Source organism: Ambystoma mexicanum, chromosome 2p (genome assembly GCF_040938575.1).
Source record: "Ambystoma mexicanum isolate Mex_15411 chromosome 2p, UKY_AmexF1_1, whole genome shotgun sequence".
Taxonomy (NCBI): domain Eukaryota; kingdom Metazoa; phylum Chordata; class Amphibia; order Caudata; family Ambystomatidae; genus Ambystoma; species Ambystoma mexicanum.
The window spans coordinates 1,476,186,991-1,476,209,915 of NC_090923.1; the positions used below are offsets into that span (position 1 = coordinate 1,476,186,991).

General features: G+C 46.6%; 1 protein-coding gene across 5 annotated transcripts in view; it reads left to right on the plus strand.

Annotated features, from left to right (window-relative positions):
* LOC138567645 (zinc finger protein 583-like) overlaps positions 1–22,925 on the plus strand; it is a 441,626-nt gene that overhangs the window by 275,697 nt on the left and 143,004 nt on the right. For all 5 annotated transcript variants that reach the window (XR_011302266.1, XM_069646113.1, XM_069646111.1 and 2 more), the window contains one exon: positions 7,384–7,479. Coding sequence is in view for 4 of the 5 variants with exons in the window: in XM_069646113.1 (XP_069502214.1) it covers positions 7,384–7,479 (96 nt within the window). In the remaining variant the exon portion in view is untranslated. The remainder of the gene's footprint in view (positions 1–7,383; positions 7,480–22,925) is intronic.

Consider the following 22,925-nt stretch of genomic DNA (forward strand, 5'->3'; position numbering starts at 1 on the left):
GCCAAACTCTTTAAAATCTGCAAGGAGCTGGCCAACCCTGCCGCAGTCTCTACCCCTCTTGTTGCCTCCCTGGCTCTTTGCAATGCCCTTGTCTCTCACTTTATCTCAAATACCCAGGACATCCTGTCCAGCCTCTCCACCCCAACCCTCCTCTGTCCTCTCCATCTGTGCTTGCTGACCCTCCTTTAGCCACCCCCACCATCCTTCTCGTCCTTTCCTCTTTTCTCCCTTGACAAGGTTGCTAGACAAGTCCGATCTATGAAAGCTTTGTCAAAACAGGTTCATCCTTGTTCCTCTAAAACCATCAAGGACCACATTGGCACCCTCGCTCCGGAACTTGCTGATTTTTGCAACCACTCCTTTCCCTGAGGAACCTTCCCCTCCCCTCTGAAGCACTGCTTTGGGCATCCTCTTCTCAAGAAACCCACAGCTGATCCTACTTGTCCAGCTAACTATCGCCCAATTTCCATTACTTCCTTTCTGGGCAAACTCCTGGAAAAGTTGGTCATCTCTCAGTTTAACCTTCATTCCAATTCTGTTGGCTATCTCTATGACCACCAGTCTGGCTTCAGAGCTGCCAGAAGCACGAAAACTGCTCTTCTGAACGTCCGTGAAGATCTGCTCTCCAACCTTGACTCTAACATTCCCTCTGTCCTCATCCTCCTCGATCTCTCTTCTGCCTTCGACACGGTCAACCATACCATCCTGCTCAACCGTTTCCGTGATAACCTGGGTATCACTGATCAGGCTGTGGCCTGCCTGACCTCTTTCCTCTCTGATCGACAGGTCCAACTTGGGTCCTTCCTATCATCTATCTTCCTCTCTACCTGTGGTGTTCCCCAGGGGTCCAACCTCTCACCCTGGCTTTTCAACCAATACCTGGCAACTCTCGCCCACTGCATTGCCATTTTCTGCTCAAATTTCTAGTGCTATGCTGACGACACTCAACTCATTTTTAGGCTGCCTTCGGCGACCTCCTCTCCCTCTCTCATCTCAGATTGCCTAACTGCCATTCACAATTGGTGTGCTGCCAATGATCTTTGTCTGAATGCCAGCAAGACGGAGATCCTCCTCATCGGCACACCTTCCCCATCCTTTCCCCTCACTCTCTAGCTGACCTCCCTTGGCCTTCCTCCTACCCTCACATGTGAGGCTAAGAAGCTCAGGATCATCTTTGACTCCACACTTTCCTTCTCCGCCCACATCTCTGATGTCTCTAAAAAGTCAAACTTCCTACTGCACCTCCTCAGAGGTACTCTGCCTTTCCTCTCCTTCCCCCAGAAGCTCATGGTCTCCCAAGCTCTGGTTCTCTCTAGGTTGGACTATTGGGTTGGACTACTGGTTGGCAGATGGGGAGCAGATGCAAGTGGATCTAGGTCACCTGGCCTAAGCTCCACCCACCTGGTGCCTTCCTGCCTGCCGCTCTTTTTCACCACTTAGCAAGCCCTGCCCACCTGGTGCCGCTCCCGCTCTTTTTCACCACTTAGCAAGCCACGCCCACCTGGTGCCTTCCTTCTTGCCGCTCTGTTTCCCTACTTAAGGAGCCCTCCAGCTTCTTTTCCTTTGCAGATGGGGAGCAGGTGCAAGTGGATCTAGGTCACCTGGCCTAAGCCCCGCCCACCTAGTACCTTCCTGCCTGCTGCTCTTTTTCACCACTTAGCAAGCCCCGCCCACCTGGTGCCTTCCTTCACCATCACTGTCTTGTGGCCAATGCTGGATTTGAATTGTATGGACTTCATTCATTCACGGTGCGTCACTCTTTCTCAACTCTCATGCTGGACTTCCTTTGCATCTTGTACTCATGGTGGCCCTGAATTATGCTGTTCCCATCTTCATCTTGTATCCTGGCTTGCAACATTATGTGTTACTAATGACTTATGCAATTGTATTCGCTCTCCACTCTTGCTTCTCCACTCTTTTTGACTGCTTACTCTTTTCTCTCCTCCTTTCCCTTCTCCGTTTTCCTATCTCCTCCCCTTACGTCTATGCACTTACTCTATCAGAATTGTCCCTGGACCTAATATGATAGCAACCTCGTCTGTTTCCTCCAATCTCCCATTACTGTTTTTTTGCTCCCCACCACGCCTCCAGCACTATCTGAATTGTCGTCAGGCCTAGTATGATAGTCACTTGTTTTGTTCCTCCCTCCCTTTCTGCACCCCTCTCCCTCACCTTTTGTTTTTCTCCGGCTCAACCAGAAATGTCGTCAGGCCTAGTACGGTAGTCGCCTGTCTGTTTCCATTTCCTTCCCACTCTCCCCCTCCCTTCCTTATCTATGTCTTAGCTCTTGCACTATCTGAAATGTCGTCAGGCCGAGTACGATAGTTAATATCACATCCTTACTGTTCATGGCCTGTAAGAATGTGGTTGTATTTTCCCTTGTTCCCTCCCTTGCCTTGAAGCGCTTTGAAACACATTGTATATAGGCGCTATATAAATAAACGATCATATCATATCATTGTAACTGCCTCTTTCTAAATCTACCTGCCTCTACTCTCCGCCCTCTGCAACTAATCCAGAACAGGACTGCAAGACTTGTCCTTGGCCTCAAGCCCTGGGATCGTATGTCTCCAGCTCTGAAATCCCTCCATTGGCTCCCAGTGGATGCAAGGATTAAATTCAAAACCCTTTGCATTGTCCACACGGCTTTCTGGGGCATGGGTCCAGAATACCTTCAGCTATCCCTCCGCAAATACCCCCCGTCTCAAGCTCTTCGCTCCTCTACCTCTAACTCCCTCAGGGTCAGTCGTTTTTCAAAGAAACAAGCTGGGAGTAGATCTCTGTCTTCGGCTTGGGCCTCCCTCTGGAACAGCCTCCCTGCCACTGTAAAACCTGAGGAGAACCATCTGCGGTTCCCGAAGCACCTCAATACCTTACTCTTTTCTTTTGCCTTTGCTCCCCCTCTCCCCTGCTGATCTGTTCTCTCTTGGCTCTGTGCACCTGGCTACCCTCTGTCCTCCTGGCCGAGGTACCTGCTCACCCTGCCACCCTTGCGCACTGCCTCTGGACCACCCCTTGCACTGGGGTCTGTATCTGTCCCCATACAGCCCCCCTTTTTCTTCCTGCACTATCAGACCTACCCTGTTTGCTGCCTTAAACCTAGCACTTGCCAATTGCTGGCTGCACTACCACTGTTTGTTGCCTTTATTATTTATTAATTAATTTATTTATTATTATATATCTGTTTCTCCTTAGCTTCACACTTTCCACTTCTCCCCTCTTCCATGCACTTTTCCCCTCCCCCTCTCCAATGCACTTGCATGTTCTCAATGTCACTGGGCCTAGTAAGATCGTTGTTTTGTTCTCCCCTGTTCCCCTACCTTGCCATGTCGCTCTCTGAAACACTTGTGTATGAGTATGATAGAAATAAAATATCAATATCAATCAATATCTCTCCTCATAGGTATGGTATTGTTTAATTATATCGCGCCTATACACAGGCAAGTGTTTCAAAGTGCTCAAGGAAGGTGGTAATATGGGGAAAAAACAAACAGTCGCTCAAAGCCCTTGAAATTCTGAGATAATAATAGTCTGCACAGGCAAAGTAAGTGTGCAAAAAATACATTTAACATTTTGGGAGACTGCAAATAGGCCTGACGGCGATTCTGCAGTTTTAGCAGTGCAATTAAGGGGAGAAGACAAGGGAGAACAGACAGATGATCTTCAGGCACGGTGCGTACGGATCGAGCAAGTGCACAGCGGATCAAAGGGAGGAGGAGGATCAAGTGCACCCGGTTGCTTAAGACTGGGTTAAGTGCAGACAGAGACACTCTCTAGGGTCTATTTCTCAAGTGCATTGAGTGCGGGTGGGGTGTAGTGCCCTGAGGCAAGTGCGAGAGAGGACTGGCGGGGCGATGCCGGGGACCAGTGAGACTTTGAGGTACACCCGGCGGCCAGTCAGCATGCTGTAAGGAAGAGGAGGGAGAGAGGGGAAAAAACAGAGTACTGTGTTACCAGGCTAGAGGGAGGGAGAAGGAAGACGAGAAGAGGAAGGTCTTGAGGTGTTTCTGGAATTTAAGGAGACCGGCTCAAGACGGAGTGTGGCAGAGAGGCTATTCCAGTGGGAGACACCTGCTGAGGATAAGGATCTCCCTCCAAATCTCTGCTTGGAGAACCGACTCACTCGTAGAAGTGGAGGGCTCGTGAGGCATAGTATTTAGGTAGGCAACGTTGAAGGTAGGTAGGTCCCAGGCCCCAGAAAGCCTTGTAAACAACGCAAAGGGTCTTGAATGTGATCCTTGCAGGCACAGGGAATAGTTAGCCATAGTTAGCCATAGTTAGATACATCAGTGGCACTGCAGAGTGAGAAACATCTTTTCAGCTCATTATATCTTCTCCTAGTAATATAAATTACTGGTGGTTTGGGTAGCGTATGGGTATAGAAGGAGGAGAATGACTCACAGGTGGCATGGTTGTTGGCATACACTTTTGTTAACCAGTAAAATAAAGCAAAAACCTATCTCTCCCAAACTCTAAGAGGGATTTCCCAACCTCAACCACAATACTAAGGATTCAGTGAGGATGCCCGTGTAAATCAAGAATCCACCATCCTATGTCAGAACACTGCTTCTGTCCCTTACACTTGTAACAAAACTGAAGTGGTAGTGGATCTTCTTGGTCCAAAAGAATGTCCCCCTTCTTCTGGACAATGGATCACAGTTCTAATTGACTCCCTTCCCCAGGTCTTGATCCCTTTCCAAAAGTACAAAAATGTTCTGGGTTGAAAAGTCAACAAGCAGCAAAAGTTCTCTGTTCAGTTTCAAAGGGTAAAGTAACAGCTTTGACATCGACATTCCTTATCGACCAAAGTTGCTTCTTCATTATTGGGTTCCTGGTGAATGCCTCCCTTCTCCAGGTATCTGGCTTGCAGTGTTTTTTCTCCACACACAGCCGGGGGGAATGACTCCCTTCACCTGGACTCTCTCTTCACTTGGGTTTACACTTTCACAGTGCCAGAGGAAAGACTCCCTTCTGCTGGCCTTCCTTTACTTTGTTCTCACACTCTCTTGGCTTTTACTTTCACAGTTCACAATATCAGGGGAATGTCTCCCTTCCCTGGCCTTTCTCAGGCTTCTTATTGCAATTCATAACAGTAGGGGGAATGTCTCCCTTCCCCTGGCCTTTCTTAGGCTTCTTATTGCAGTTCCCAACAGTAGGGGGAATGTCTCCCTTCCCCTGGCCTTTCAGGCTTCAGTTTTAGCAGACCTGGTTCACTCTCCTGCCATGCACTGCCACGAAGATTACTTTAGAGTAATATTTGTTCTCCTTGTTTGGGTGCGGGTCCCAAACCCTTATTTCTCTGTCCTGGTTAACTTGGCAGACTTGGTTCCCTCTCCTGCCGAGTACTGCCACGAGGAAGAGGATGTTGAACCTCTGATTTCCCACTGTTCTGGTTCGGCTTCTCGGCCCTGTTTTTCTGTCTCTAGTTGTGGGATATAGCTTGGTTCCCACTCTCGCCAAGTGCTGTGACAAAGAGGAGGGTAATTCAGTTCCTTATACCCATACAGGGTTTCAGCCTCCCCTGTTTCTCTGCCCTTACGAGTCCCACTGCGTCTCCCGTTACCTTCTAGGTTTGCAGGAAGCTTGGTCGGTTCTTCCCGATGTCTGGTTTCTCTTCTGTTTTTGGCTCGGCGTTATCCGCGTCTCGGTGCCTGTCTCCCCTCAGTCTCAGACTCTGCTATCTTCTGGACGAAGTAGGCACCAGCCTTTGCACCTCCGTCCTTCAGCCTCCCTTCTCCTGGACTCCTTCTGCACCACTGTGTAAAGGAGCTCCGGTCTCCCCGTGATCTCGGGAGCGGTGTGTCTAGCTGGCGTCTTCCTCGCAGTTCCCAGGCTTCGTGGCTGTATGTCGTGGTTGGCTGATTCCTGTGATCCTTCTTTAGTTTTATGACAGTTGGGGAAGTCTATACCGCTCTGCTTCTCTCAGGGCTTCATTTGTTATGCTTCCTACATTCTTCCTCTTCTCAGTACTGGTGCTAATTGGGATCTCTTTGCCCTTCTTTGTCCCAGAAGTTGTTAGAAGAGTAACGTCCCCTGTCTACAGCAGTAGATGATTTTAGTCATGACGTCATTAGATGGAAAAGAGGCTAGGATATGTGAGGGTATGAGGGTTCTATCGGTGCTATACCCTAGATGGTCGTCCTTCTCCCCAGAGGGGCAGTCTCTCCCCATTAGATCCCCCCGCTGAGTACTGCCCCCAGGGGGACTATCGGGTAGCGGCCTCACCTCCGGGGCTTCCCCTCTGGAAGAAGTGACGACATCTAAGGATTCGTCACAGTAGAAACATTACTGACAATCATCAAGAGAAATACCTAATCCACCCCTGTGTTGACCTACAAAAAGGCGCAGGAGAGCTGCTGCAAGCCCTCAGAACTGCCACCAACTGTGACCCTGGAATCCTGCATTGCTCACAATTCCAAGAAATAAAAGGTGCAAAGACCACCACTGAGGTAAATGGCGTAATAGGGGAGGGTATGCAAATGGATGCAACTAGTTTACAGGATACAATAATGCCCTCTCTTTCATACTCCCCAGGGCGCCTGGAGACCACACAAATGGCAGCGCTGCAGGAGTAACAGGTATATCTGGTATGGGATGGGTACATCATAGTTAGATACGACAGTGGCATTAGCCAGTGAAATGCACCCTTTCAGCTGGATACAGACATTTTTGAATTGTGGAATTCCTATTGTTTGCCAGTGAGATCTCTTTTCAGATTAGATTATTTACAAATATGGGCCCTCATCATAAGTTTGGCAGTCTGCAAATAAAGGTGCCGGTAGCAACGCACAAGCACCCTTTCCGGACTGCCAAACTTTAAGTATGCTGGTAGTGGCACTGAACTACCGGCAGGCCTGATCTGCCGGGAGTACGGGGCCCAACTGGCATGGTTTTCACTGCAGCAATGGCACCGTTAACAACATGAAGCCCATGGTCTTGGATTGCCCCATTAATGCATGGTGCATAGTTATTAAAACAGCCTAATTGCTTACTTTATTTTCCAATTGTGATTGTTCCTTGAAACAAAGGGAGGAAGGAAAAAGTGACTGTTAATACGATAAGCTCTTAAACACATGGGCATGTTTACTGTCTTGTTAAATCTGCAGTCAGAACTTGTTATTTAATGTCAAAAAGCAATTTGAAAGTTATGGAGCGATTTATCAACTCTCATATCATAAACGGCCAGCTTCTGATATGGTACTTTGATTGAAAGAACTACTGCCAGCCATGCCAACCCATCGCATGATAAGGCCCTTTCTTGGATTGACGCGGTAGTAGTTGTTTAAAACTATTTTCAAAGTTTGCCTTCTTTATAGATCAGTGACTCTGCTAGACAATAAACATTGCTGTGTGTAGTAATGCATGTGTTTTTTTTTAAAATAGGGTGTGAGATAATTTCATTTTGTGTTAAAGAAGAACAGATTGATTGTCAGGACGACAACGAGAAGAAGATATTGGAAGGTAACAGCAGTCCTGCAGGTCAGTAAATGGAGGCTACCATCTTGGTTGCAGAAGAGGTACAGTGATATGACACCCCTTTACAAACCTTTGAAGCATATGTGTGCTGCTTTTTCAGTCATAATATACTTTTCAAGTCAGCCCTTTCTCTGCTTGGTGGTGTTATATATCTTTAGATGATTCCCATTTTCACTTTAAAGTGTCTCCAGTCGGGCAAATCCAATTTTCGCTTTAATGTGTTCTCTAATTGAGAGACTCCCATTTTTGCTTTGAGGTATCCACTGAACTAGCAAATGTTTTCATGGAGGACTGGAACACTGAAAGAGAGCTCACTTGAGGCAATCTCGATTTATAATAGGCAGGCATTATGCTCTGAGGGCCGTGAGACACAAAGGCATAAGAAAGCTTGGAACATACTCTGGAATCTGGGTGTTTGGAGCTTTGGTATTGCCTTCCTTGATGTTCACATTTCAGCTCTGATCGGGATGGGACTGAAGCATCTGATCAGGTTGATCCAGCTGTTTTCATAGTAAAACTAAATGTAACTAACTAGATTATTTTCAATTAATTCTTATATTGTGGGTCTTGTTGGCTCTTTCATGAACAATGTATGGTTCTGTAGCATGGGGGTTATATATATATATGAGCAAGTATGGGTAGATGTGAGCCCCACCGGACTACAGTTCAGATTGAACCATTGCTCTTCAACTCATCTGCAGGATTTCACCACGCTCACACGCCATGACATACAGCGTGCTCACGAGATGGAATCATCACGAGCTAATGTCTCATAGCCAGCTGGACAGAATACTGCACATATCCCCTCCTTTGTCTTTTAAAACACAACACAGTTTCTACACAAAATCTTCCATGTAACGGGGTCTGCGACTAGCCCTTCCCCATCTTGAGAGGCATGGAATATCTGTAGTGACCTTTGGCAAGGAAAATGTTAACATTCCCATATCCCTGACCATTCTCCTCACACCATCTGACTTACTGGCAATCTCTGCACTCTTACTCTCAACTGCAGTTTTGTCACTACGCACAAACCTGCCATCTTGAGTCTTCACCACACACACCCTCTCCATATTCCAAACTCTTCCATCCTCTATTTTTACTGCATGCCTGAACACTTCAACTTCTCCTATCGGCTTAGACCATTTACATGGTCCATCTCTCAGGACAGGAGGAAGTTTGATTCTTACTAATTCCCCCACTGTTGGAGATACCATATTCCCACTTCCAGATAGAGATCTGCCATGAGCCAATTTGTTTCTCAGTTGGATGTTCCTAATGTTCTCACACACAGATCCAAAATCCTTTCTTACATTGGTTTCTCTCCCCACCCAAGATGGTACTAATTTGGTGTTCGCTTTCCGTCCTCTACTCAACTCATACGGAGATAACCCCGTCGTACAATGTGGAGTGAAACGGTGAGCAACAATGTTCTCTTTCACTGCTTCCTCATATTCCAAACCATTCAATACAAGGCCCATCGAATGGCATCTTTGAGTACCTTATTGAATCGCTCAACTACTCCATTTGTCTGAGGGTGATAAATAGCACTCCTTTTATGCTCAATGGAATTTCTTATACAGAAATTCTCCATTTCTTTTGAGCAAAACTTAGTGCCATTGTTAGTCATGATACTTTTTGGAAACCCTTCTCTCCCACAAATCTCAGATCGAAAATCAGTAACCGTTTTTGCAGTAATGCATGGCCTAATCAATACTTCCACCCACCTGGTTAGTAAATCAATTACTACTAGACAAAATTGCTGTTTACCATTACTGCATATCGGGCCTAAGCCATCCATACCTAAATCATCCCACGGTTTCTCAGGAATTTCTGTCATAACCATTGGATATTTCGCACCCATACACACTTTATCACTCTCATTTCAAAGGATGCAATCGCAAATGTAACTCTCAATTTGAAGGTCACATCCTGGACCCAAAAGTCATTCTGTATCCTTTGCTTGATTTTTACTATCCCTTGATGACCTTCGTGACCTAATTCAATCAGTCTCTGACGTACTCATGCTGGTGGGATAATTCTGTCGCCCCTCATGATCATGCTTTTTTTACATTAAGTTCATCGGCAACCCTCCAATAATCTGTGAGGCAAAGATCTTCAAACTTTGTCTTCTTCAAAAAACATTGACTCTCAATAAGTTGTTTCAACCTTACTATCAAGATATCTTGTGTCGCTGTTTCTTTCCATTCCTTCCGTGGTATAGATGCTGTTTCTAAACTTAGGACCATTTCTGAGTCATTTTCATTTCCATCATCGACTTCAGAAACACTGGTGAGGCGAGTTAAACAATCAGCAGCAATATTCTTCGCTCCTGGCACATAACGTACTGTATACTTGGATTCTTGTAATAATATTACCCATCTTCTGATACGATTTGAGACTTTATCCAACCCCTTATTCATGATAACATGAACTAACGGTTTGTGGTCAGTGCGGAATTCCACCTCTACCCCCCAGATAAAACTTCTACATTTTTCTGCTGCTCATTTGATGGCCAAGGTCTCTTTTTCTATGGCAGCATATGATTTATCAGCACCCTTCAGTAGTCTTGATGCAAAGGCAATTAGAATTTCTTCCCATCAACTTCTTGAGTAACAACTGCTCCTAAACCCAGGTTGCTAGCATCCGTGATAATTACAGTTTTCCTGTCACACCTGAAATGTTTTAATGCTGGTGCTTTGGTTAATGCTGATTTGGTGAACTCAAATTCTTCTTCGCACTCTGTATTCCACTCAAAGACTTTTTTCTTGATAAGTTCACATAACGGAACAGTGTGAAATGCAAAATCACGTATACATTTTGAATAGTATTCCGCCATTCCAATGAAATTTCGCACCTCCTCTTTAGACTTCGGCTTTGACATATTCTTTATGGCATCAGCCAACTGTTTCTTTGGTTGTATACCTTCCGCTGAAATTGTGTGCCCAAGATATTCAATTTCTGAACTGTTTATGTTGCATTTGTCTTTGCTTAGAGTCATTCCTGCTTCATACAATTTTCTGCAGACATACTCTAATCTCTCATCATGTAACCTCTGGTCATCCGCATATACTAAAATATCATCCTGAAAGCAAATGATGCCTTGGTCTCCTTCAAAAAGCTTGTGCATAATTTTCTGAAAAACGGATGCGGCGGACACCAACCCAAAAGGCATTCTCTTGTATTGATATAATCCATCAGGTGTGATAAAAGCTGTCATCTTTCTGGAATCCTTATGTAGGTTTACCCGGTGGTATGCTGATGTTAAATCTAAAGTAGATAAAAATCTTGATGGTCCTATCATGGAGACGATTTCTTGAATGTTTGTAAGTGGGTACCTGTCTGGAACTACACATTTATTCAGTTCACACATGTCTACACATATTCTGAGCTTGCCAGACTTCTTCCTGAGAACGACCAACGGTGAAACCCACTCACTGGCATCAATGCTCTCAATGATTCTTTGATCTTCCAAAGTCTTAATTTCCTTCCTTACTTCATCTCTCAGATATAAAGGAATTGCACGTAGCTTTTGTTCTACAGGAACATGTCCAGGCTTCATTTTAATCTCATGAACAAAACCTCAAAGGCATCCAATTTCCTCTCTGAACACTTATTTCATTACTTTACTTATCTCATTAGATTTTGTTGCAACATTCTCTACTGACTGCACATATTTCTTTGCACTGGCATCCAACTTCACCTTGAGTTTGCTCTGATGAGTCCAACTTAATAAGTGAGTCCTTCCTGCTTTCGTGACATATATCTTTCCATTTGCTTTCCTGTCTTTGAATTTTAGAGTGCCCAAAACCAACCAATTATGTCAATCTTTACTCCTCCATAAGCTCTGGGTTTGATGTCAGGTTCATGCAAGTATTCATGTTTGTTTCTGTTCCATAGATACTGAGGTATGAGAGTATATTTAGCGCTGGAATCTATCATCATGCGCATATCTGTCCCATCCACACATACTGTTGCTTTGGAGCTCTCTATTTCTTCTTCATTTTCATCATCTACTATCATGAACACACATTCTCCCCCTTCTTCACTATGATACTATCTCTTATTCAATGTGTTGATGTATTACGAATCCTGCAACATCTGGCATAATGTCCTCTTCCTTTGCATTTACTGCAGATTATGTTCAAAGCAGGACAATCTGGGTCATCTGCCCAATGATGAACACCATTGCATCTGAAACACCTGCCCGTGTTTCTTCTTCTCAGACTGTTTCTTTGTCTGCCTGGACTTTTCTTTCTTGGGTTACAGATTTCTCCCTGAAAGACACCCTATTCTTGTTATCTTCACTCCATATTGGTTTGCGTGTCTTCCTGGGTATACTCCGCTTACTCACCACATCACTCATTTGAGCTATTGATTCATTGTTATTAATTGCATTCAATGGTGTAACACTAGGTTTGATAGCGTCATGTTTAATTTCAACTGTATTCACTCTGCTTTCCAACTCTTTAACACACTTTTCCGTGTGATCAACTTCTTTTGCTACACATAAAACAGTATCTAGTGGTGGACCATCCTCTGACCATAATTTCTCTCTCACTTTGGCAGTGCTGCACTCTAACATGAACTGGTCTCTCAGTCTTTCATCAAGTTACTCATTGAAATTGCATGTCAATTTTCTCAAACTTGTCATATACTGCTCAACACTTTCCCCTTCCTCCTGCACTCTCTTCCCAAATTTATATCGTTCCAAAATGGTACTGAGCTTCTTTTCGTAATGTTTGCTTATTTTCTTGACACTGCGTTCATATTCATTCAGATCAATATCCTCATTGGCAGGAAGGTCTGGTAAATCCTCAAACTTTTCTTGGCCAGCTGGGCCTAAACAATGTAATAATAATGATTTCCTTTTTTCTATGCTGCAATTTTGGCCACACACAACACCTGCATAATGTTCAAACGATTTAATCCATCTCTTCCATGGTGTTGCAGGTTCGCCAACTTCAGGTAGGAAGAACATGGGTGGAGGCACACTGATGAAAGACATGTTGTCAGATGTGCTTCCGTTTCCTGAATAATATATATTAGTTGTGGCTAAGATTCCGCTGTTTTGTAATTGTCCTAATAATCCTTGTGTATTTTATTAGTCAGCTTATCTTGTATAAAAGTGACAAACTATTCCATCAGCACATCTATTCATATAACGGATTTGCGGTACTGTTGCTTTAACTGTCAATGTCTTCAGTATTTCTTCTGTGCAATGTGATTGTAGCACTGTGCTTTAAATCTTCACTCATCTCTCCTGGAGAATGTGCGCATGTGCAGCTTCGTATGGATGACAGTCTCTGTTGTAATATGGTGAAACGTACTAGTAAATTGAAGCTTGGCAACGTGACCGCCCTCACGCACCAGTATAGGGCTCACGTCGCAGAGCGTAACTGTACGAAGATAATTATCAATGAGGTGGGGGGCCGCTGCAACGCTCACAGGCCAGAGAGGAGCGGCAAGAAATACTGCTCAGGAGCACAGAGCAGTACAGCAGGAGGACAGGCTGACGTACTTGAAGATGAGGAGGCCGCTGCAACACTCACAGGGCAGAGCGGAGTGGCAAGAAATACCGCTCAGGAGCACAGAGCAGTACAGCAGAAGGACAGGCCAACGTAACCGTGAGTTCACTGGATGCTCAAATGCGGTGGGGCTCGGAAAGACCTCCTCGTCGCCACTTGTAGCATGGGGGGGTTATATATATATATCATGCGGAGGCACAGAGCGTATAAAGAAACTGATTTATTTAGTTAATAAGTAATATATATAAAGGAGCAAGTATGGGTAGATGTGAGCCCCACCAGACTCCAGCTCAAATTGAACTGTTGCTCTTCAACTCATCTGCAGGATTCCATCACGCTCACACGCCATGACATACAGCGTGCTCACGAGATGGAATCATCACGAGCTAATGTCTCATAGCCAGCTGGACAGGATACTGCAGGTTCTTGGAGAATGAAGCTATGTGACTGGATCTCCAGATCACAAAATATGCACATTTCACAGCTTTTCTTTTACTCTACCTCCATTCGTATTCACAAGAATCAAATTCAATATTCAATATAATTTCCTGTTTTTAGTGCTTTGTGCGAAAACATTTTATTACCTAAAAGATAAGAATATTGGGCCTCAATACAAGTTAGTCAGTATTCCGGTGGTAAATCTGCCAGAATACGGGCAAATGCCATTACCGTTACCAGTACTTGTCTTCCGGTATTACCAGCAGATTACAAGTGCCGATATACGCAGTAAATCCCCATTCCATTGAGTCCAATAGAACACCATGGGGGATTCTGCTGCTATTACCTGCAACAGTATTACAGGCAGTTTTCTGCCTGCTGACAAGGGACAGATTTACATCCTTCATCCCTCCCAGCAAAGTTGTAGTTGGCAGGTCCGGTAAAAGTGCTTGTAAACGTTATTACCGGCACTTTTACTGTGCACCGGCCAACTTGTAAGGAGGCCCATTGTCCCTTTCCCCATGACCTTTTAAGGCTGATGGCCCCTTCCCCTTTTCTGGCCTGGACTATTATCAGTGTTTAATGATGACAGTTGGTTCTGCCTCTCTGTCATCAGCCATCAGTGGATCTCCTTATGCCTTACATACTGAACAAAAAAGCAGGAGCCCCATTGGTAGCACATTACTCAGGAATCGGCCAAGACAACGGGGAGACCGAATGAACAGTTACTGAGAAAGCCATACCACCACGAGGGGTTAATGGTGAACGGATAATGTTGTTGAGGGTAGAATGTTGGATTTTCCAAGTCACTCTTCTTCAAAATGTAGTCACCAATTGCACATTTTCACTTCTAGAGTAATAATGCACGAGGATATCTGCTTAACATAGTGTTCATGTCTGGGATGTAGGCTGTGTGCACAGGGACATTAATAAACCAGAGTGCCAGTGATAGCAGAAGTATCATCACACACCCTGTGACATAACAGGGCATGATGTCATATATCCTTTGACCATGATGACATCACATTAAATAACATTGCATTTAACCGTGATGATGACACCTGAAGTGACTGACGGGTGTATGAAATATACATAATACAAAATACCTACCACATTGTAACTAGGCTGCTGCCTTGATATTCCATGGAGGCGGTCATCTTCTGACAGGGTTAGACCCAGTAGAACCAATAAAGGCCTTGGGCACTGCTATGAATTTGCTACTACAGCCTCATATTGCCATTTACTGACATCTTATACAAAATAGGTGTACGTGTGAGCTCTAGTAATCATATGCCAAGTAAAGCCCCACATTCACAGGTGCTGCCATAGAACAGTATTCCAAATGTACTCTCTTTAAAGACCGCAGGAGGGTATCTCTACTTCTGTCCCCTATATGGTTGTGACAGAGGCACAGAGCACCCCGCCCAAGGCTCTTAATTTGGTAAAATGTGACGAGCAGCCAAGCTTAAGCTCTCAGGAAGTATTGCAGGCTGGTTCTTAAGTACAGTGTTTCCCCAAACCCCCACAAAGGAATGTCCACACACTATGTTAGGTGATAACACAGCTTCTTTATATAAAATAAGGTTGCTACCAATGATATACATTTAACTAATAGCACTTTGTACTTTGGTGACACTATTTAAAAATGGCAATAATATAGGTACATGCACCAACTGCAGACAGTTTTAAATAGGATGTGAATTCTTAAGTTTGGTGTAACAGCATAGATTAGGGAAGAAAGGTAGGTTAGTTGTGAACAGTGGCAGAATGTTTTCTTTAGAATAGATAAACAGTTCTGTGTGAGGATCACCCCCACCTGGGCAACCTGTAATGGAAAGGTTAGGGAGTAACTTATCTTGTCTTTTACAGCCCAGCCCATAAATGTTCACTAATACCCTACTTTCTCTTTAAAGGTTTCTACCACCCCAAAGTACCTGAGATGCCTCAGGAGAACAGGATCCAAGATGACTCTGGGACCCCTGGACGACTCTTGAGGCTGGAAAGTTATCTTCCTCGACACAGTCCTTTTAGTATCTTGGCAGCGAAATGGCAGAGTTTCTTGGTTTCACTAAACGGGGACCCCTCAAGGATGGACCCACTCGCCAGGAAGGATTTGCAGGGATGTCGAGTCCAAGAAGAAACGAAGGATCCAAGTACCTTTGGAAAGGCAACCGTTTCAGTCTTTGCAGTGGTCTCATTTGGACTGTTGCTACTCCAGCCTTGGAAGTCCTAGGAAGGTGAAACTTGCAGTGGGCTCCTAAAAGGCTTCGCAGATGACGATAAGACCCCTGGGGACCTTTGATTACTTCCGTCAGTGAAGGTTTCAGTGTGTGTGTTGGGTTTGGATTTCCTGTTTTTCCGACTTTCGGTTCTTCAGTGCTGCAGCCACAGCATGGACCTCTGGATGGCTTCTGGCGACCTGGACTCAACCACTGGGCTGGACCATGGACCCTCACCAAGTCTGGACCCTTCGTTGGATTCTGGTGGTGGGAAACCTACCAGTGGACACTCCTCTGCACTCAGCAACCCTGTACCTTATCTGCTCGGAAAAAGTGGTCAGTGAAGATGGCAAGGATGTCCCTTGAAGCATTCTTCAGCAGCATGGAAGCTTCGCAGCTCCAGGTGTCAAGCAGTACTATGCCAGGGTACCCCCTCTTCTGGGCTATACAATGTAATTTGGCTTCCAGTGGTCACAAACACTCCTCTGGACCATGGATGACACCATTGGACTTCTTCGACTACAGATGTCCAGGCACTTCTCTTCTGGATTCACAAAGACCCCTTCTCTGGACAGCAGGCACACAGGACTGGCTTCCAGGGTACTTCTGATGAAGAGTAGCAGGTTGCACAATGTTGCCTCGTAGCTCGGGGAGAGGTCTCCTAGCCAGGTCCTCTCTTGATTCGGTCCTCGGGTCAGCACAACAGTTTTCAGATTCCTTGAAGAGATGCAGTCGCAGATTTCTTTCTACAACTGGACCCAGGATACTTGCTTCGGTTTCGACTTCAGTTTCCAGACAAGAACAATTTGGCGGGTGAGGGTCCCTTTACATACACATATGTCCCCCATTCACTCTTGCTTGGCCAGGCTCAGTCAAGCAATCACACACAAGGTTATTCATGTAGGCAGTCAACTAATCAGGTTCACAGGCATTCAGGCCATTCTCCCAAAACCAGACACCCATAACACAGAATGTGGATTGGAGTAAGCATCCAGCCTTTCAGAGCACTACACTGCATTCATACCAGTTTCAGTCATTCCTGTCTCAGGCATTGTGTCTCACACACACACACAGAAACCCGGCACCCATAATACAGAATGTGAGTTGACTCCAACCTCCATTCACACAACACTCAGTCCCTGGTAAGGCTCCAGTCAGTCTGACAGGAGGAAGCCCTAGAGCCATATATGGTACTTCCACCCCTCAGCCACTCGGGGGGGGGAGGGGACAGAGTCAGGGCATCCGAGGACTTTGGGAAACAAGGTGTAAAGGCAAAAGAAACCAAGAGGCTACAGTGGCCCTCTTGCCTTTGTCCAGGAACCCAATGATTCCTATGGCAGGGCCTGGGTGTCCCAAAATGGAGGACACTCAGAGCCACTGCCAAGTCCGCATGTAGCTGCCACCAGCCTATACCCTGCTCTCACAGATGTCCAGAAACATACACTAGAGATCAAGGGTTGTACTGCCCAGACTGGACCTCAGAGGCAGAAAACATACACACACAGAGAAGTTGTAGGACAAGGACTGGTAGTCCCTGTCCCTCCGAAAGGCATTTCCAGCATCACACACTCTATTTGAGGATACTACCATCTTATGTCTGTGATAGCCTTATAGTCCAGGCACAGTCAAAATATGTAAGTTACAGCTTTATATATCCAGGTGCTTCTTTATATACCATGTGTATCTTTACATGTCCAGTAATGCCATCCAGTGTCAGTTAATGCCTCATATACTAGGTATGATCGCCATATGTAAGGGTGAGCCTCACATGTCTAATTGCTGCCATTATCTGTGAAGTGCAGCCTCAAATGCCCCGGTAATGCCATACAAATCTTTTTATGCATGGTACCACACCATATGTGCATTCCCACGTGCAATGATTCCATCATGTGAAACGTTCAGCCTTAAATGATGCATAAACACCACTTAGTTCCTTATATGGATGCCATCTTTAACTTGAGTGATGTGTACACACAAATGGCTGAGGAAATGACAATGAATGCCTCATGCAAATGGTATGTCACTACATGTAATGTGCAGCCTCATGCACAGTTGCTGACATCATATGCCAAAGGCAGCCTCAAATGCCAATGAAATGCTACTTGGCGTGTGCCTAATTAGATGTTTTGGCCTGTGACTCATGATCCCTCACAATTGACTTTCCTGTATAAAGCTGATTGGAGATGTAGTGCAAAACATCAGGAGAGGCGAAAGTGGCAGGCCAATGCAATAGATGTTGTGCAGCCGCATATTTACATTTGCAGCCATCATATGCAAAACATGGTCTCAAATGCCCCGGAAATGGCAGTTTATTAGAGTGTGATGGAGGAAGAGGCAGACGAGACAGGACGGAAGATGAAAAGTAGGTGTAGACTGGAGTGAGACCACAGGGAGATGGATTATACAGGGCAAGAGAACAAAATTTAAATGAACTGATGCACTGGGGTAAGAGTTGACGGTGTGCGAAGGAAAGATAGAGAGAGACATTATTAGCGAGAAACAGGTGAGAGGGGGAAGCAAAAGTGTTCAGTAAAAGAGACAGAGAGAGCGAGTGAGAAGCAAAATAAGCAGACGAGGGGCTGTAGAGACTACAGATGACTGAGTAAACTAGTAAGGACAAAAGAAAGCATGGGGGAAGGATGTGTCCTTATTTCTTCCAAGTCACCACTCAAGTAATCTACATTTCCCCTTTAAACTCAATCCTTCAACCTCTCCACAGGCAAGGGCAAACCTCAAACCTTGCAGAGACATTTTAAGTCAACCCATTGTCCTTCCTCGAGACCCGTTTTCTCCCAGCCTACCACACTGACATAATAAATGCACAAATTTACTTTGATTCAATGTAATATATTAAAGTGAATCCATTCCTTACTACACCCAGTACATTCATCTTACCCATGGGTGTACACAAGGAAAATCACAAACATAGCCCTCTCCCTCAAACCAGTGGCAAAGATAGTTTTTGGAGGTGGAGGCAGGTGTGGGTGCAGGGGTCCTGAGGGTGCTCCAACATTGTAAATGATTCAAGGTTATTGGTGGCAGACGAATATTTTTTTTTTTGAAAATCGACTTTTATTAGGTTTCATTTGTGCATTACGACATTACATTGCATTTATTGAAGTGAGTTAACATGAAAAAACCAAACGTAACACACCCCTTCTCCCTCCCTCCTTTTCCCTCCCTCCACCCCCCTTCAGTTCAAATGTTCGTGGATTAGTTAATTGCTTGCTTAACGGGCTCTTTTAGAAACAGAAGTGTCAATGCACTGTGTGTGTGGCACGTCGAAGTCATGTGGACCAATTAGGCAAAGTTCGCATTCGGGTCCACGGGCCATGGCCCCTTGTCCTTGGGGAGGAGGGGGGTCCCTCAGCTCCCCCACCAAGCCTTAGACCGCTCGGCCGTATTTGTCAAAAAAGGGAAGCCAGATTTCCTCGATGCTGGATTTGGACTCGTCAAGCAGGTGTGTGAGGAAGTCCATGTCGTAGATGGCCCTTACTTTGGTCACCCAGGTTTTTTCCCCTGGCATTTTCGGATGTTTCCATTTCTGTGCCAGGCAACATCTGGCTGCTACCAGCATCACCTGAAGCATATGGTCTTGGGTGCCCTCTTGGCCCTCCCCATTGTCAATACCGAAGAGGAGGAGCCAAGGGCAGGAAGCTCGCTCAACCCCATCCACCCCCTTAATCCAGGCCCGTACCTTGTCCCAATAATTCTGAACCACTGGGCATCCCCACCACATGTGAAAGTAGTCTCCTCTTTCTGTCCTACATTTCCAGCAGTGTGGGTCGTATCCTGGCCGCATCCTAGCTATCCTCTGCGGGGGATAGTGCCATCGATGTAGTATCTTGAGGGCCTGATGGCGATACTGGAGGGAAGCTGTGGACCGATTAGCCCGTCTACACATCTCCGTCCATCTTTCGTCATCGATTTCCTCACCTAGGTCCCTACCCCATTGTGTACGTGCTGGCGGTGGGTCTCTGGGGACAGAGAACAGAAAGAGCTTATAGAGGCGAGAGATTATCCCCTTGGAGCCCTTCGCGGTTAGGAGAAGCCTTTCGAAGTCCGTGAGATCCCTCCTGAGGGTATCGCCCCAAGATGGCTCAGTAAGGACACCTTTGAGCTGGAGATAACGAAAAGGGGAAAGCGTGCCTATTCCCAGGGCTTCCTCAAGGTCATTCAGGGGTAGGAAAGAGCCCCCCACCCACATTTGGCCAGTCCTACTAAGGCCTGCCTCGAACCATGTCTGGTATGCTGCTGGTTCTGCTATTTTGGCCAGGAAAGGAGGGGCCCAAATACAGCTTAACGGAGAGGGCCATGTTGTGAGCCATCTGTAGTAGCCTCCCCCTTTCCATAGGGACCACAGTACTCTCAGAATCGGATGGTTCAAGACGGTTCTGGGGATCTTATTCCTTGGGACCCAGAGCCATTCCTCTAATGTGACTGGTGCCAGGGGCCTATTGTCCATGGCTACCCACTGTTTTTTCGTTCCCGGTGAGAAGTGATCAACCAGAATCCTTAACTGGGACGCCCTGTAGTATGTCTCCAGGTCGGGGTAACCCACCCCCCCGTCCTCCTTAGCCCTGGTCAATACCTCATATGAGATTCTGTGTTTTTTACCCTGCCAGAGGAAATTAAGGAGGACTCGTTTTGTTTCATCAAAAAAGGTCCTAGGGACTTGCACCGGGAGCATTTGGAAGAGAAACAGGAATTTTGGGAGAATCACCATTTTTATGAGATTAAGGCGTGCCATCCATGAGAGACCCGTTCCCGCCCACCTTTCAATGTCTCTCCTGATTGCTGACCAGAGGGGGGGGGGGGGAGTTGGCCACATACAAGTCCTCAAGGTTGCGCGTGATTTGGACTCCCAAGTAACGAAACCCCTCATCACTCCGTTTGAAGGGGAGGCCCTCCACAAAGGCCATCTCCGGGTCCGATAGATTCCCACCCATGAATGCCACCGATTTGTCTAGGTTGACTTTGTACCCCGATAGTTCTCCATACCGTGTGAGGCCCTGTAACAACCGGGGGATTGTTTGGGACGGTCTGGTGACATAAAGCAGGGCGTCATCCGCAAAAAGGCAGATTTTGCAATGCATGTCCCCCATTTGTACACCCCTGATGGCCATATCATTGCGGATCGAAATTGCCCAGGGTTCCATCACTAATGCGTAAATTAACGGGGATAGGGGGCATCCCTGCCTCGTGCCGCGTTCAAGGGGGAATTCTCTTGATTCCGTTCCGTTTGCCACTACTCTGGCCGAGGGGGAGGAGTAGAGCGCGGATATCCATCCCAACCACCTTGGGCCCATCCCCACAGATATGAGAACCTCCCTCATGAAGGGCCAGCTGACCCTGTCAAAGGCCTTCTCCGCATCGAGAGCCAATAGGAGTGTGCCCTCGTTTCTGGCCTCAGTTGTGGCTAGTATATGAAGTGTTTTCCTTAGATTATCGGAACCCTGTCTGTTAAGGACGAATCCCGCCTGGTCTGGGTGTATCAGGCGTGGGAGGGAATTTTCCAGTCTGGAGGCCAAGATTCTAGCAAAAATCTTGGCATCCAAGTTAAGAAGTGAGATGGGTCTGTAGGATCCACAGACTGCCTGGTCCTTACCGGGTTTAGGTATAACGGTGATGAGGGCCTGTAGGAATGTCGGTGGGATTGTGTCGCTACCCTTAATCTGGTTGAACAGTTTAGCCAGGGGCTTCACTAGGATCGATTGGGTCTGTTTATAAAAATCTGCTGTGTAGCCGTCAAGGCCTGGTGCCTTTCCGGCCTTCAGTCTTTTAATGGCTCCCTCCACCTCTTCTTCTGAGATCTCCCCCTCGAGGGCCTCTAAGTCTTGGTCGGTCAGTTTGGGGAGGGGATGTTCTGCCAGGTAGGAGGCAATATCCTCCTGTGATTCGCCCCCTTGCCTGGAATAAAGTTTGCTGTAGTAGTCAGCAAAACATTCCGTTATTTTCTGCCGGTCCCCATGAATTCTGCCTCCCTCGTCGCCCAGCTGGGCAATCCCTCTTTCCGCTCTGCACCCCCGTGACCTCAATGCCAATAGAGTGCCTACCCTGTCGCCCCGTTCATAGTATCGCTGTTTGGTATATCGCATTTCTTTGACAACCTCCCCTATGAGAACCGTATGGAGCTCCTGTCTTTTGCCCTGCATCTCGTCCAGGAGTGCATCCCAGTCAACCCCCGGGGCGCCCAATCTGGCCCGTAGGATCTGTAACTCCGCACGGAGTTTGCTCTCGATCAGGCCCCTCTCCCTTTTACGCCTCGAGCCCTCTGCTATAAGGAGACCTCTTAAAGTGGCTTTCCCCGCTTCCCACACCATGGACATGTCCGTCTTCCCGGTGTCGTTTGTCTCAAAGTAAGCCAGCATTTCTTGTTTCATGAAGTCGCGAAATACTGGATCCCTAAGGAGCGTGTCGTTACACCGCCATCGGGATGATCTCGGGGCGATGGGCAGAGACCAGTTAGCCACGAGTAGTTCGTGGTCCGACCACGTTATGGTCTCGACCTTAGGTTGGGTTACCACCCCGTCCCCTTCCTCTGAGGTCAGCAGAAGGTCGATTCTAGTGTAGGTGCAGTGTGGGGGAGAGAAGAATGTGTAACCACCCTGGGCCGGGTACGCTCTGCGCCAAACGTCCACCCAGTAGTGATCCCTCAGGAGGTTTTGCAAGGCTAGGTTGTCCCTAGTGATCCCCCTGGGTGTCCCTCCCCTGGCGGACCACCAATCCAGTTGGGGGTCAGCTATGAGATTGAAGTCCCCGCCGAGTATCATGGCTCCCTCTGCCCATTCGTCCATGACACCAAAGATCCGCGTGAGGAACTCTACCTGACCCGAGTTGGGTGCGTATACGGTGGCAAGAGTGACTCGTTGCCCCTCGCAAAGCCCTTTGACGCCTAAAAATCGACCTCCAAATCCTCTCTTGATTTCTACCCCCGTGAGTTGGAGAGCCCTTCCCAGGAGAATGCCCACCCCCTCCTTCTTTGAGGTCGGATGTGATGCCCAGTAGTTGCTGCCAATATCTTTCCCTTTGATTCTGGACTCTCTCCCTCGGTTATAATGTGTTTCCTGTAGGAATAGGACTGTCAAGTGTTGTTTACGGAACATATTGCCCGTGAGGGACCTTTTATTTTGAGAGTTTAGGCCCTTGACATTCAACGTGCCTATCTTCCCTTCAATCATTGTCATCTTTTCGGGTGTGCGTTATGAACCCCTCGTAGTGTCTGGATTTTAGAGCCCGCTGCCAAGCGAATTTCTGCGGTTTGAAC